Source organism: Poecilia reticulata, linkage group LG12 (assembly GCF_000633615.1).
Source record: "Poecilia reticulata strain Guanapo linkage group LG12, Guppy_female_1.0+MT, whole genome shotgun sequence".
Taxonomy (NCBI): Eukaryota; Metazoa; Chordata; class Actinopteri; order Cyprinodontiformes; family Poeciliidae; genus Poecilia; species Poecilia reticulata.
Window position 1 is genome coordinate 13040233 of NC_024342.1, and position 16853 is coordinate 13057085.

At 37.7% G+C, this 16853-nt stretch overlaps 1 protein-coding gene across 2 annotated transcripts in view; it reads right to left on the reverse strand.

Annotated features, from left to right (window-relative positions):
• The window catches only part of mmp17a (matrix metallopeptidase 17a), a 104363-nt gene that overhangs the window by 41487 nt on the left and 46023 nt on the right, over window positions 1-16853 (reverse strand). For both annotated transcript variants that reach the window (XM_008423921.2, XM_008423919.2), the window contains 2 exons: window positions 10172-10304; window positions 8251-8386 (listed from right to left, as the gene is read on the reverse strand). In XM_008423921.2, the coding sequence (XP_008422143.1) occupies window positions 8251-8386; window positions 10172-10304 (269 nt within the window). The remainder of the gene's footprint in view (window positions 1-8250; window positions 8387-10171; window positions 10305-16853) is intronic.

Consider the following 16853-nt stretch of genomic DNA (forward strand, 5'->3'; position numbering starts at 1 on the left):
TGATCCAGGATTATTTTGGTTTATTAAGACATCTCTTATCTTTTCTGTCAAGAAAACAAATTGTGATATCAGTTGTGACATCTGTAAACAAAAGTAAGTTAAGCCAGAATACATTTTACAAAAAATAAAAGAGTGAGATCAAATGAGTTACAGTGACACAAGACTTTATTTTTGACAAATCTCTGTAAGCTAGAGTTTTGGCATCCTTGTTATTGTCAGACTGCTCTGCTATTAAAATACGATTAAAGACAAAAAAAAGCCTCTCTGTGGCTCTTGTAGTTTTGACCACACCTTTGTGATGTATTATGCAAAAACGGGGAAAGAAGAAGAAGAAGAAAGTCTGCCCATATTTTTGCTCAACATTGCAAAGAAAATATCTTTGGATCATGAAGGAACAAAGCATTTTGTATTGTGCATAATTAACAAAAATGACTTGTTGTATTCTGACTTTATAAAAATTAGGGAAACTATGTTGCCTAAAGTAGAATTTATTCTTCCTCGTTTTTTGTTATCACTTGATACAAATAAATTCTCTAACCTGCGTGTACGGCTTTGTTAATAATTATTTAAAATCTGAAAAATAAACTTTCTCATCATGCAACATTTTGATGCTATACATTTTTAAAACAAAACTAAAGATTTCTCCTCATAAAGCAATGGTAGCACAGTCACCGTCCCATGACAGACACTAAGAATCTTCTTTTATATTATGAAATGGAAAAAGTGCATGCTAAAGGTCAATAAACTTTAATTTCTCTTTTATTTTGAAAAAAAAAGTAAACACAAATTAGTGCTACGCATATTCAGGTAGACTGCAGAGTGTAATCATTTTACAATTAAATATATTTTAATATCAGCCAATGCTTGTTCATCTTAGAACGAACCTGTTAAAGGGATGACTCATTTCATTGCATTTTCCATCGGCTATGACTCATTTAAAACATCCTCATCACTTATTTAGCTAGCGGTGGGATTTGGAACGTGGTTCCTGTTGCTCTGCTGTGGTAAACAGAAGACAAATGCACCTTGGAGAACAACTGTGAATTCCTCACATCTTCTGGAATGTGTGTTGAAATAAAGCAATCAGAATGAATAAAAACTGTTTAAAGAGGATGGATAGTCTACTGATTTGTAAATTTTCGGTTACATAATCAGAAAAAAAAAATCCCGGCATGTGGATTTTTCTCTTTTACTGATTATTAATAATTAAGAAAATACACAGTTTAGAGGAATCCTCAGTTTCCTCAGAGCCAGTGGAGATCCTTTCCTCCAAATATGTGCATGCTGCAAATTAACTTTGGGCCTTAGCTTGCTGATGCAGTTCTCACAAAGAGAACCATAATTCAAGTATTAAGCAGTCTGCTTACTTTTTTTATGTTGCATCTCTGGTGTAACATGGCTGCAAGGATAGCCCTCAGATCCACACCGACACTTACCAAAACTGCTGTCGCTGCTGCTGCTAATTAAACCCTSCCTTAATTCTCACATCCATCTGCAAAGAATCCGCTTTCCCTGAGGAGGAGTTATTATCATCACTGGCCACTGCTCCAGTTTACCACATGAGGAGAGACAAGGTCACAGTCAGACATTTGAACACAGATTCCCATTTAACAATCCTTTCCTAGAGAGCTGATTGAAAGATGTTTGTTCAATAATTAAGAGATATGTTTTTACAGAAGTGCTTGTCGGCACAGTGTGAAACGAATGACTAAATAGCCTGAAATTCTAGTTGAGGCAGCAGCACAAGTGCATTGCACTGACAGCTGCTATTCAGCTCTAAAAGAATAAGTCTGTGGATTAAGCTGATCGCTTTCCAACTGCAGCATTAAAGTCTGTTTTCTTGATAATATTCTAATCATGACTTAGGCAAACTTATATGGCGATAAAGGCATTAGCAAGCACGGTTTAGTCAAAAACGCAGACGCTGGAGATTTTGGCTCCAGTACAAAGCGGGAGTCATCAGCTGCTCCGTGGCTGGAGGGCTGTTTAACAGCAAAAGAGCTTCAGAGTGTGCATCATTGACTTACAAATAAATATCTGAGAACAGAGTGTGCTGTCAGACGCTTCCACATCAATCAAATTTAATACCTACATAAAGAAGTGCTTACATCAAAGAACACCCTGACACTTGCGAGCCGGCAGTCCGGGATGGACTCGGAATCATTTGCTATGGAGCTTAACAGGCAAACAGAGGGAAGGAGAGGAGAGGAGMGAGATGAAGAAGGCCGAGAGGAAAGAGATGGGAGTATTGTGAAAGCCTGAGGGGAATGCTGGAGGTGAGAGCAAGAAAAGAGATGAAATATGCAAGCAAGAGTTTCCAGTGATCGGGATGAGTTTGCAGTTGTTTGTAACTTTTCGAAAAAAGCCAAAAGAGGAACTTGAAAGCAACACATTTTAAGTGTAGATCTTCATGTCTACTGATTTTAACGTACAAAGATCTTTTCGTAAGGTTTTTATTTTTTTTTACTTAAAATTTCAGGAGTCAGAAGTCATAAAAGCTTACCTCCGGCTTTCTGATACATGATGAGCGTAATCACCTGTCCTCCGTCTCAGCCATTCAGCTGTCCTACCTTTTGGACGAACATTTTGTGCACCTTTTACAACCTAATCTGATCTGGTTCAGAGGGCTAAAGGTTCCCTTACTGACACCTTTTATTGCTGAGTTGAAACCAAATAAAACTGCTGTCATTAAGGTACAATCTCTAGAAGGACTAAATAACCATTACAATCTAAACATTCTGTAATGAAATCTCAGAGGCCTTACTTCTAATTGGCAAATCAATCAAGCAAACAGCTACCAATTAAATGAACACGTTGTTCAAAGAGAAACCAACACAAAAGGCAGAGTTGAAGTTTCTAGATTGATCGTACATTATCTGGAAGCGTCATGGTAAACGAAAAAAAAAAACTATTCAGGAAATGTTTGATATAACAAATCACAACTTATATTTGATCGTAACAGTTTTTGACGCTCAAGAAATTACAAAAAAAATCAAATGCATGTGGTGTAAAATTATTTTGGACGCTGCGATTAATTATTAGGTTGAATCAAATTGTCTCAAATCGGTGGGGCTGACACACATCCATACTGCCTGGTCGTCGGAGAATCTGAAGCTGGATTAGACAAGCTGGTCTCGTGCTAAAGCTACAGCCTTTATGATGCTCTCCAGCTGGCATTGCCACAAAACGGTTACTGCCACGCGCTTAGCACCTCAACTGCTGTTGCATCCAGCTGCTGATTTGGATGCAATCAAAAATAATCTAAGCATGCAACTCCAACAAATAATCCACTTTTTTTCTCCACAACAAAAAGTACTACGCCCTGATAAGTCACCTTGAAGAAAAGATGTTGATGCACACTGAGCTCTTGTGTTGTAAGTTTCCCAGTTGGAGAAAAGCGCACATACTTCCTTGTTGCATCCAAGACAATGTTTGCTGGTTGCCATCACACTAAAAAAGGTTGTGTTTTTAAAGAATACACCTGTCAGAATGTCAAAGAATGGCTCTGGTAGATACATACATGTAGAATGAGAGTAATTAGGAGGAGAAGCTCAAGTAGTAGATGGTGTGAAATAAGCCGAGTGGCAGATGCTTCAAGTATCCTGAAAACACAGTTTAGGCTTTTGAGCCTTGTTGTGATTGATTGACAGTGATCAAAGGACAAAAAATTGAAAAATTAACGGCAGGTTGTATGAAGAAAACATCCCAATCCGGTCCAGCACCCAATGGCAGAGGCATTGTGGTAGGCTAGTCAGAAATCAGCAAAGAAAACTCCTTTTCCCATATAACAGAATTAATACCCTCACATTGAAATGAGGGTTTTAGAGAGAGAATCCTTACAAAATTTCATGTATGTTTTTTTTAAGTTTTTGACATCTAATAAAGCACATGCTTATAATAAAGGTAACACTTCATACTTAAAAAAAACCCCAATAACAACATACAGTCTTTAGAGCTCAGCTTTCAGCAAATTATACCCGCTTTGGGTCTACTGTATCTACCGGTGAGAAAGTAGAGAGGTGGCTTCCACTGTGCTAAAAAGAAAGGCATTTATTTTTTTAAAGAGCCAAACTGTGGGGGTCAGGTCAGGAGATTGGCAGTAGTTGGCTGGCAGTGGCAAGATGGAGAGAAGCAGGGTATGGGCTATTAAAAAAGGATAAATGCTGCAGTTATTTAACAGCAGACCTTCACAGCAGTCTGCATGCTGGTCCCCTCGAGCAGAGGCTGACTTCAGCAATCCAGTACGGCGAGCAGCGGCGGATGGTTGCCACCTCTTTTTCCAGGTCAGCTGAGACCACACTCGCACGCTCCCATCATGATGCCCTCAAAATCTGTTTGAACCTCTGACTGAGAGCCTTCAGAAATGTGGTGGGATTATTTCAACAAGGCCTTGCCTGCAGGGACAGGAGTCTTCAGGTAATTTGTTTTCAATAAGCCATGACTATCCTGGCCCCTGGTGACAGGTGATTCATCCCTCTGAACTCATCACTCTCACAGCCTGAGCAGCTGCTGAAAACGCTTGCACGGCTCCACGGATTCCAGCTGGATGAGCCAGACGTGTATCCCTGGGAATCAGTAGTGGGTGATTTTCCTCAATTTATGTCCACTGCAGCTACAGGGGGGTGGTCTACCAAACACATCAGCTATTGAGCTATTTCATACTGGTTTTAGTGCCTACTTTGGTTCTTATCAGCGTCATAGCTGCATATCCAATAATGAAGTCAGGCTGAAGTCAGAACATGGATCTGGGCAAAACCAATTCATCCATGTTCTGGTTGCAAATCAGAAAGCCAGAGGGATGTTCTAATTTCTGTGTATAATACTAGCATGATAAGCTAATAATGTTGAAGTCTCTTTTCTTTGCAATTTGAATATATTAATGTGATATCTTATTTCAATTTAAGAAGTACTCATCAAATGTAGAGACAGCTATTTAATCATAATTTACCAGTTTGATAATAGGTAGTTTTATCAATACATTCTGTCACAACCGGGCATTTGAGGACTTTCAGAATCCATTTTCAAAATGAAAATGAGTTCGACACGCCTGGTCTAAGTGAAACAGGAGTTTTTCACTCTTATTGTTATGCTCTTGACAAAACTTCTGTTTTTTTAATGTTTTCAAATTTGTGTCAACATGGCAGTACTTGAAAACCTTAGTATTTACAGGTGTGGTACATGTCTTAAAGGGGCAGTAGTGTGTATTTTACAGGCATACCGTGCCAGCACTGTCAAGTAACTGTTATCTTCAGTTGAATGCTGTAAATATCAAGCATGACTAAAAATAGATTTAACTTCACAATTTAACTCCTTGAAATTGGGTCTCTGTCCCTTTAAGAAGCTCCAGCTCTTTCTGACGCTCTGCCTTCAGAACATTATCACAAGTGTTTCTTCGTTAACCCTAATTTAACATTAAAAGAGTTCCTCAAACATGCATAAAAGAATCAAAGCAACAGTCCAGGAATGTTTTGGACGGGGGAAATTCATCATAACATGATGCAAAGCTCAGAAAACTTGACTTTACATAATCCCTCTCCTTCAAAAAGTCTGAGAATCTCTGCTTAAAAGTGATTAAACAAAACTACAATGATTGTCTCACTTTTTTCTAGTAAGAAGATTTATATGTGCACAGAACAGTTTTCATCCTACATGTTTCTGATCGCCACTGTGTAACTCTACTTTCATTTTTTGTTCTGCTTTTAACCAGGACAGCCTCCATACTCTGCCAGCTTCGCTCCAATAGCCTCCCCTACAGCTGAAGGTTCCCGCTCATCGACCTGTTTCTTCAATCCTCCAGCGCCCTGATGTCCTGCTTTCTTGCCTCATCTCACTTGACTTTGCTTTCCTTCTGTCCTGTCTTACATCTATTAAGCCTCCTCATTTCATCATTTATTGGCTTGTTGCGTCGGCCTTCACACCTTTATGTCTCACTAAAAGTACCTTCAGGCGTATCTGGCGAGAATAAAATGAATGACAGCAGATTATTACATACAATATTTATCAAATATGTTAATGCTGAAGCACATTTTTCTGCTGCACTTGTTCTACTGTAGTTGTGTTATGCTGTATAACTAAAAAATGGTTCTAATTTTCTTTGCTTTCTTTTCCTTTCCATTTCAGGGAATGTGAAAATATTTTATTTTAAGGCAAATAGGAACATGTGGACATACGAGCACTATACAACGTGACACTCTGTGTAAACCTCGACTGACATAAAGACGAGGGCAAATAATGATTAAAAAAAAAGTTTCTGATCAGAGGTGAATATGGTAGCTGAAAACCATCCAAACATTCCTGTGAAGTCACTCAGTGTTTCCAAATCTGTCATATTTTAGCAAATTTTCCACTATGATGGTGACTTCTAACTCATATTTATTAAAGTAGTCTTGCCATCAGTCAGGCCCAAGATGATGTCATCCAAAATGTAAGTTTTATCAGTCTATTGCCCTTTAAAATGAGTTTCTGTTCTGTGATTTCTCCTCCAAAGTGTCTGTGGTGCAACCTTCACCTGTTCATGACATCACAAAAAATCTCATTTGACGACTCAGCCACCCTGATAGCTCCCCCACCATCAGGATCTAGACAGGAGGTTCTCTTCCAAATCCATTTAATGTTAATCTTAAGTTAAATGTTTTGCCAGGAAAGCCAGAGTAATCACAAAAAGATAAGTGAACTGTTGAGCTCTTTTTATTCTGTCTGTTAATGGACTTCTGCCTATTGAAAATGATAAATTATCTGGGCAAAGACAATAAAACGCCGCGAGCAAGCTTGTTTTATTTACTAATCTAACACTCATGCTGTTAATCATATAGAAAATTGAACTGTTTATGTAAACACAATCTTAGAAATAAAAAAATAAATAAAATTGAAGGTGGTGCTGAGATTTTTCTTAGCTATGCAACAGTGATGAGACTTAATGAAAATGTTTGCATCCTAGAGAATTTATCTCCTCTACAATGATTCTCTCTGATTGTGTAGGTGTGTATGTGTGTATGTGATTGTGTCCTACACAACTTGTTTTTCCTCAGATGGTTGATTTTGGTGAGCCCATGTGTATTTCTATATACTACATTGATCTCGGCAGCCCAGCTGGACACACGATCCACAAGCTGGAAGACGCATGAACGTCCCGCAAACCGTCTCCCAGCGTAGTCGCCCCTGACAGAGAGCATGTTTATCAGCCAATCTGTTCAGGTCCACATTTACATAAGCATTCAAATTGAACATCGACGGCAACGTATTTACAGATATTAATACCAACTGAACGGTTTCGCGCTCTGTCATAATATAGCAGCAAATGTATTTTCTGGTATTTTATATAACAGATCAACACAAAGCATAAATGTGAAGTGAAGGGAAAGTGACATATGGTTTTTAAAATGCATTAGGTATAAAAATCGTTAAAGGTGAAAAGGAGGTTATGAGAAAAATCAATACTTTTCAGAACCCCCCTTCACTGCTACTACAGCTGCACTGATATATTTGCCCATTTTTCTTTGCCGAATAGCTCAACCTCAGTCATATTAGTCACTTTTTCCACGGTATATCAGATTTCGCTCTGAACTTGGCCATTTTAAAACATATCCTGTGATTTAAACCATTCTGGTTGTGTGTTTTGGGGCTGTTATTCACCTGGAAGGTGAACTTCTGCCTAGAGAACTTTGCAGCCTATAACCTTTCTTTCAGGGTCGACCTGCATTTAGCTCCATCTTTCCTTCCATCACCTCTAACCAGAGCTCCTGATGAACAAAGAAGTCTGTACAGCATGTTGCTGCTGCCACCATGTTATAGTGGGGCTAGTGTGATCAGTGCAGTGTACAGTTTTAGTTATTATTTTGCTTTCATTTCTCAACAGATCGCGCCTCCATTCCTTGGTTCGATACGCAACAGTGAGATAAATTATACTAAATATGATTCCCATTATTTCAATACTATTGGAATGCCTGCCCCTGTGCACAATTGATACCGTTTTACACCAGATGGTAATAAATTCAGTAAAAAAAAAAAAAAAAAAAATGAAACAAGCAGTAACTGAATGATAAACTGTACATCTAAAATAAAAAAAATTTAAATAAGTTGCTGAGCTGCAACATGGTAGTTGGTTCAAACATACACTATAGTGATTCCACAAGCAAGAAATAATATGATGCTCCATTTTGAAGGCTTTGTAACATTTGGTTATTATTTAAGGATTATTTGGGTGAGCGTGGGCTAATGGTTTCATGTAGGCTGATCAAAAAATGTTCCTACCTCCACGACAGGTGCCTCTTATTCCATTTGTTCTGTGTGTTCAAGCTTCGTTTCCTGCGCCCCGCCGTCACGTTGGGATCAGAGACATCTGGCAGAGAGCATCTGGGCGTTTTCATTAGACCTAGTGTGGCTGTGTCTGAAGGACAGTGAAGGTGAGAGGAAGTAGTTAAAAAATAAAATGGCATTCCATGATTAAAACTTTACAATATCCTCTTGTAGTGCCTTTCAAAAGTGAACATGCCTCTAAAGTCTTAATCACAATTTGTCATAATGCCAACAACAACAACCTGAATGTAGTTTTTTTAGGGATTTTATGTGGTAAAAGTGGAAGGTAAATCATTATACATAATTTTCATTTTATTTTCAAATGAAAATTGGAAATGTTAGGAATGCACTTTTATTTAGCTCTGATAACTCTTAGGTGCTGCAGAGATCTACAGCTAAGGCGGAAGACAGCTATGAGTCATGCACTCCACAGATCTAGCCTTTAAGAGAGGGAGGCAAGAAAGCCACTGTCGGAAGAAAAAAATATGTTTTCAGTTTGCCACAAGCCACACAGGCGACACAGCAAACATGTTAAAGAAGGTAGTGTGGTTAGATGAGACCAAATTTGAACTCATCAGCATGGAAAGAACTATGTGACAGGGAAACACGGTGGTGGCTCCATCAGGCTGCAGGGAAACTTTTCTTTGACAGAGACAGGGAAGCATGGGTGGAGCTAAGTAAAGGGCAAAACTGGGAGCAAAGTTGCATGATTACAAAAGACTTGAGAGTGGCAAATTGAAAATATTGAGGAGTACAAGCCAAATCACACCCATCTACTAGAATGGCGCAGTCAAAGTTCAAACCTAAATCTAAATGTACATCTGTAGCCAGATTAATAAAGTGATGTCCACAGATGTCCCCCCATCCAGTCTGACCGATCAAAACTTTCTACATAAACTTGCATCTGTAACAGAAGCAAAGGATGGCTGTGGACGACAAGTTTTTCATATTTTTATTTGTAAAACATTTTGAGAACCATGTATCATTTTCCTTCTACGTCATCTATTAAATAAAATTCCAGTAAAATACAAACAGACATAAGTACTTTTACAAAGGCGCTGAAAGAGATTTAAGGCTTTTAGTGTTTTTGGAGAGGAATACATCTGATCTGCAATGATGGCTCAACATTTTCTGCATTTATAATTGGCTGCCCCAGCAACCCTGGAAATTCAGGTGTTCCTATGCAAACATATGTGCATCAACACAATGCATTTTAAACCCATTTAAGTGATAAAATACATAAGCTCTTGAAGATATCTGCTTACATGTGCAACAAAACTCTTTAGGGTGTCTGCCATCTAGAACATTATTTTTTTTTTCTCCCCCCAAACCTCTACAACTCAAATTTACTCGCATCTACGCTCCATTGCTGTATATGTGGGAGATAAATAATGGCACTGTTTGCAGAGGAGGGTTGTGGTGCCTATGAGTGAGTAAGACTGCCAATGCGAATTGCAGGGAATTATGAGAATACTGCATGGAGAGAATAGGAGGACGCATGCTAATCAATATACTGTTCTGTTCCCCACGTATAAGCATCATCAATCACGTACAGTACGCACGTGGAGGTATTGTCATTCTTCTCTCCCCCTCTCTTTGTGACAGCAAGTGTGATTCATGTTTACAAGCTCTCCTGTGGTGGGTAGACAGCTGTGCAATGCAATATTACCCAGTAAATATAACCCAAATAAATATTACCTTTCAGTGTTTTGTCTAAGATATATTGATTCAGTTCCTTGTAAAGCTACTCTCTGTGTTTTTGTTGCATTATAGTCAAGCACTTGTACTTCCTTTCACTGTTGCTTAGCTTGACATCCTCTGCAGTCTCAAAGTAAAACAGATTGTGCGGAATGCACCTGAACGCCCACAAATGTACCTAATACTCCAGTTTCCTTCAGTCCTCCAAACTTCTGCATGGCTTTGATGGCCTTGGTCAACGCCTCTTTGGTCTGCAGCTGGCCGGTCACCGGGTCGGGGGGCGGGAGGTAGCCAAACCTACTCAGCCAGTCCTGGAAGAGAAATAGCAGCAGACACACTTCAACACACACACAGCTGTTTTTATGCTCACAGTGATTTTTGTGTCTGAATATAGTCGCAATTGAGTTTTATTTTTTCAACTTTAACATTATGACACCCTAATAGAAAAGCGTGATAAAACTGTATCTCATATTAGAAGGAAACAAGAGCTCTCAACGTGCCGACTTCAGCCTCAGCTGACGCCTTGTGAAGCTCTTTCAAATTCTTCAATGGATTTAGCTTGACAATCTTCTCACAACCACACCACATTAACACATTCATTTATGCAAAAGAAGGCACAACAAAGTATTAAATACATATAGCAAACATACTTTATTGATTTTATGTGATATTATAGTTTACAGAGACACTACATTTTAGATTTTTATTATCTGTAAGCCGCAATAATAAACATTTCAATAAATAACAGTTTAAAAGAGTTCACAGTATGTCCAACAAATCTATATAATATGACTTTCTTTTTGTAAACTTTTTCCACAAAATTCAAACTTTTGGAGCTGTACTTGCAGAACAGGAGATATTTAAAATCTTTACTGCAGTTTGTTCATGACTTCAAAGTGTGTAGATAAGCTTCAACCTGCTAAGAGACATTTAACCAAAAATTAGTTGGACTAAGGGAAATTCACAATAAATTCAAACTTGTGCAAGCAGTTCTATTGTCCAAATAAACCATGTTTACACATACAAAATGAATAACAAACTAAATTGATTGACCCTGTGCAAATTAATTTGGATTCAGCTTTTCTAACAGAACTCCTTTTGTCAGGCAACACTGAATACAATTTCCAGTAGCTGCAATTTTAAGTGTTTTTTTATTATTATTATTTTTGTCAAATCTACAAATTCTCTCAGTCTGTGTCTTTTTTCAAATCTCTGACTTAACCATCAATTGTCTAACGTACAGCATGACAAGCATGTTTTTACTCTTCAGTTACAAAACCCAGAGTAACAAATGTTTTCACCTGAAATCACAGAAATTACAATGAACAAGAGGAAGAACAAGATATCCTGCTCTTCAGAGACGGGGAAAAAAAAACCTATAGAAGACAAAGGCAATTGCTGCTGTCCAACATGAGCAGAAAAATAAATTGATATTTTTGTTTCTGAATCAGAAAATATGGTGAAATTATACTTTAAAATAAGATAAACCGGGTTTTTACGAGATACTTAGAAATCAAACAATGACTCAGACGTATTTAGCATATGAAAAGAAACATCTGCGTAATGTCTGTGTGTCCATACATTAACTTTCTGCTTGATGTCTTGAGACACAGTCATAGCATTTCTAACCTTTGTTAGCAGCCCAGGAACCTCACCAGGAATGTGTACAGTTCTTTTTTCATTCTCTGGAAAATAATACCACATATTTTACCACCGTATTTTCCGGACTATAGAGTGGAAAATCTCGGCCGCTCTCGGTTTTCCACCTGAATACATTCGCTATTAAGGACGCAGCCCTCTGTCTCCAACGCCGAACCAAGGATTTGTTCACGCCGAGCTTACGTACAGCGGCTATCGATCTGTACTGCCAGATCGATAGCCTTCAACTTAAAAGTGGCATCATATGAACTTTTTCGTGTTGTTTCCATGATGAAGGGCTATGAGTTTGAAAACATTTTTCAGTCGTACCTGCTGCTAGCATGTGCTTGAAATGAAAATCAGTACTTTCTTCTTTGATTTCCAATTTTGACTCCCAATGATTCACTTCCTGCTAAAGAGCCCCCTGGTGGTTGAAGAAAAATGCACAGAAAAGCCGCACAGGGCTATAAGCCGCATGGTTCAAAGTGTGGGGGAAAAGTCATGGCTTATATACGGTATACAATACGGTAACTAGATAACTAGATAAATACAACAAGGGAGGTTCTCTGGCCAGTAAAACCAAAGCAAGAGTCAATATAAACACAGAGCTCTTAAAATCTGTGTTTATGCCAGGCGATTATAACATGAAAGCTGGAGACATGAGTGAAGATAACTATAGTTTTGCAGAGTTTGATACACACAACTAATTCAATTTCAGGTGTAACTATGAACACAAACCTCTTTAACATTGGAAAGTGATCCTTCTTTCAGAAAGTGAATGATAAGTCAGCAAAAAAAAAAGCACACCTCAACCATACATCAAACATACTGACATACTGATATTGATTCTTGTAAAATTTTTAGTTGACCTTCCTGAGTCTTCCATGGAGCCCAGGGGTAACTATAAAATAGCAGCCTTCATAAAGCTTCAACATGTAACCTAAACACACAAAAAAATAAAAAATATTTTATATATATATATGTGTGTGTGTGTGTGTCTTTCATATTGCAAATGTTTTAATAACAGTGGAGAATCTAGAGTCTACTGTGCATTAAGCCACATTGCAGCAGTTAGCCGAATGCATTAATGTCTAAATTTAAAGATCAGTGGGGGACTGTGAAATAGTACTGATGCTAATGCTGGCACAAAAGCAATGAATTCTGGGAAATTAAATGACACTACAGGCCATGTTTGATTAGCATCCCTAGGTAAGAAAAAAAAAAAAAAAAAAAAAAAAGGAAGAAGAGGAGGAAAAGTGCATTGTAATTTCGATTATGTAAAACACTTGACATTTTATGTATTTTTAAGCTGGCACAAACAGAGGGAACAGAGCAACTTCAACATGACACAATCTTACCAATTTTGTCTCGTCCGTCCCCCCCCCCCACCACATTTTTCTGCAGGTGTGGAAGCAGATTTCTAGAGTGTTGATTGGTATTATCGCTTAAATATCTAAATATTTTACCCCACTTTTCTCCCTTTCTTCTCTCCTTTCATTTGTCTGTCGCATTTGAAGTAAACACAAAGCAATTTCTAATAAAGTTAAACACATACATATATGCATATCTTATTTTATCAAATAGTGCATCACTTATCCAGAGAATGTAAAAAAAAAAACAGAGGGCATGTATATGAATCACTTTGGTATTTTGTACCATGAGCTCTGTTTCAATATAAGTGTGAGCTCTCATGCAATGCATTTCTTTCTACTCATATTGTAATAATCATTTTCAGAAAGTAATGAGTGTAATTTGTGTCCTAGTTCCCGTTCGCAATGCAGCACAAAGTTGTGCTACTAATATGAAAAGAGGCATCTTGCAGCAGAGTGGAGTAAGTCTGATTGGAGTGGCTCACTCTGCCACCTTAAAATGGCTAGAGTTGTACGACCTCCTGAAACTGTGTCAAAAAAAAGGACACGTCCTTTAAGAAACATAGACTCAAACAACAACTATTCAAAGCAATGCTATGCGACAATCTTGCCTCTCAGTCTCAAAAGAGGGAGAAACATTTATAACTAACTTCCAAGCCTACTGTCTCTGTAAGAACAATCGCTTTTTGTAAAATCTTTCAGAAACTCTGCTCTGTTTGGCAAAGAAGTATGGATTTCTTTTCATTTATTTCTTGTTAGGGTTATAGAGCACAGCAAAAGAAGATAAATAACTGAAAAGATGGCTTTCAAGGTTCTTATTTTTGCATTTATTCAGAAGGTTCAGGAAAAAAATAGTAAGAAAAACAATGCTGCTCAGCACATAAAAATAATAAGAGTTTTTGTGCATCAACAGTGCCTTGTAAAAGTATTCATAACTCTACAAATTTATTTAGGATTTTAAGACAGATTAGGAATCCATAACACATATTTCAGAATTTGTGGAAACAGACACATGATTTATTTTCACTATTAAAATTTAGGAAAAAAAATGGTGTGCTGTATTTGTATTCTGTCTCTCTATGTCAGTATTTTGTGAAGCACATTTCACTTCAATTAAAGCTGCAAGTCTTTTCGGCACTGTCAACATAAACTTTCCACATTTTATTTCTCCAATTCTTCTTCTCAAAATAGCTCAAGCCCAGTAAGAGTTAATAGAGAGCTGTTACATCAATATGTTGGTCTTAAAATAATAAATTAGCCCTGGCAACATATTTCTTCTGTTAGAGATTATGCCCAGGTTTAAGTTTTCTGCCTTGCACAACAAATTGCATGTTGGCCAAAAAGTTTAGTTTTGGTGTCGTATAACCAGAGCACCTTCTTCAAAACATTCCCCCTGTTCCTTAAATAACTTGCTGGTTCAAGCTTGACTTTTTTCAACATTGGTTTTCTTCTCGTCATTCTTTGTGGAGTGCAAGACTAGAACTTTATATATCATTTTTTGTTTCTGTGTTTTAAATGGCTTCAAATTCAGTTTGTTTATCCTTCTTGTGTAGCATTTTGTGACACTTGTTGTTTTAGGGCTTCTACTGCTCCTGCAGACATTTACTAAATGGCATACGTCCGAAGCCAGTAAAATACTTTATTCATTGGCGTACTTTTCACGTTTTTATTGTTTAACAATAAATCTTTTTAATTCACATTTACTCAAAACATTGGCGTGGTCTATAGGATCAAACCCAAATCAGATTTGTCATATCGTCACAAAGACGTGAAAAGGTTCAAGAGTTCTGAAAGCTTCTACAAGGCCTGATCATTGTAGGCTCTCGTGTCTTGATTAATACGATGAATTTGGTTACACTTCACTGCTGGAGGCAAAGCCCATTTTATACAGTAATTGCTCTACACTACCACTAATAAGCCCTCCTCAATGTGCTTAACTTTGCACTCCATTTTTTTCTGAATTCACATAGAAACCAAAAGAAGGAGATGTGTCTGTGTCCCAATGTGTGCTTCAAGGAAGGCCTGATTTTTGGGATCAGATGCAACACAAAAGCATCCAGGGTGATGAGCGCTGCCATGCTGGCTCTCAGTTTCATGCAGATGTGGAATTGGCTTTCTCTATTGGCTTTAAAATTTAAGAAAAATCATCTTCCATCCTGTGTTTCAGGATGTCCACATATAAAGTCCCAACAGCCAAACTGAAACAGGAATGCACATAAACAAGTCAGTCAAATGTTTCTTTCTTTCTTTTTTTTTTTTTTAGGGTTTGGGAATACAAATTTCCCTCCAATAACAAAGCATAATAAAAAAAAAAACATTAACAAGAATGCAAATACCAGCTTATGTACACTCAATCCACTTTCCTAATGCCTCCAGAAATGCTAATTATTTTAAACATTTTTGTATGAATCTCCAATACTTTGCTTTGAGACTAATGCAAGACTCAGCTTGACCTCTCCAGAAAAAGTGAGAGTTTGAGAGTAAACAACATAAAAACTGTAAAGCTGGAAAAAAAAAAAAAAGTTACATAAAACTTTCAGTTTCAGTTCAGAACTGACCAATATGTGTTTGACCTTGAGGCTGTCTAATGGAAAGCGGTGCTCCACTGTGCTATGCTTGCGTATTGAGAGCAAGGTCGTTGTTCTACACTAAGAAAAGCCCCCAGTCGCCGTCATTAATCTAACTGTCAAAAGTTTACTTCCTAAAACCCGTCCCATGGAACAGAGACACAGTAACAAAAAAAACGGCGGTAAAAGCAGACGAGTGAAACAGACGCAAAAGGGAGGATGGAGAAGAAAGACACAGAGTGAAACAAAAGGAGATCTCTAGAGTCTTAACATCAGCGTATGCTCAAGGGAGCTTTCTGTTGTACGGCCTTGTAAACATCAAACCAGACCACTGACTATGATTTCACACACCACAAGAGAGAGCGGGAGTGTGTAAATGCAAGTCATGCATGAGGAGCATCAATAATGCGGGCCAACAAGAAAGACGACAAAACACACAGAGATGCTCTTATCACACACACACACACACACACACACGCACACGCACGCACACACACACACACACGCACACACACACACACACACGCACACACACACACCAATGCAGGCCATTATGCTTTCTATTGCTCTATATGAACTACCTAAAACGCATGTGGTGTTTCAAAGAAAGGAGGAACGGCAGGTCAGAGATCAGCTGGTAGCTGCACCACCCAGGTTGTGTTATGATGCCGGCTTGGTTGATGTACCCAACAACTTCTACTGTGAGGCAGCTTAAAGAAGTTCCACTGGTTGTTTTTATTACTTTTTCCATAATTAAAACCTGTTTCCAATTCAGCAAACTCTACAAAAAAACCAACAAAAAAACTCAATGCAAAGTTTTGTTCCAGTACAATGTCTTTACCAGCCAATATTTTTAACCAACAAATGCAGGATGTTGGTTGTAAGGCATGGACTTCAGTTTTATTTGCAGGTTATTTAGCATTCGGCTTGACTTTTATTAAATCTACAATAAATAAATAAATAAATAAATAAATAAATAAATAAATAAATAAATAAAATGCACCAGGGTAAATACATAAAGTTTCACTGTTTACTCTGGAATTTTGTAGAGAGATAAATAAGTTTATCTTAATAATTTCAATTACAGAAATCCAGAAATAGTAAACTGTGTAGAACAGGCTTTGTCAAGGTTGGAAAGTTGCCTGCGTTTTCTTCAAAATATCTGATCTGTACTCTACACTGACTTGTAATTCCCAAATAATTCCATGAGAATATAAAATTTACAGGAATCTGTTAACAGTGCAACAATTTAGAATTCAGAGCAGTTGTTACAAAAATAGAAATG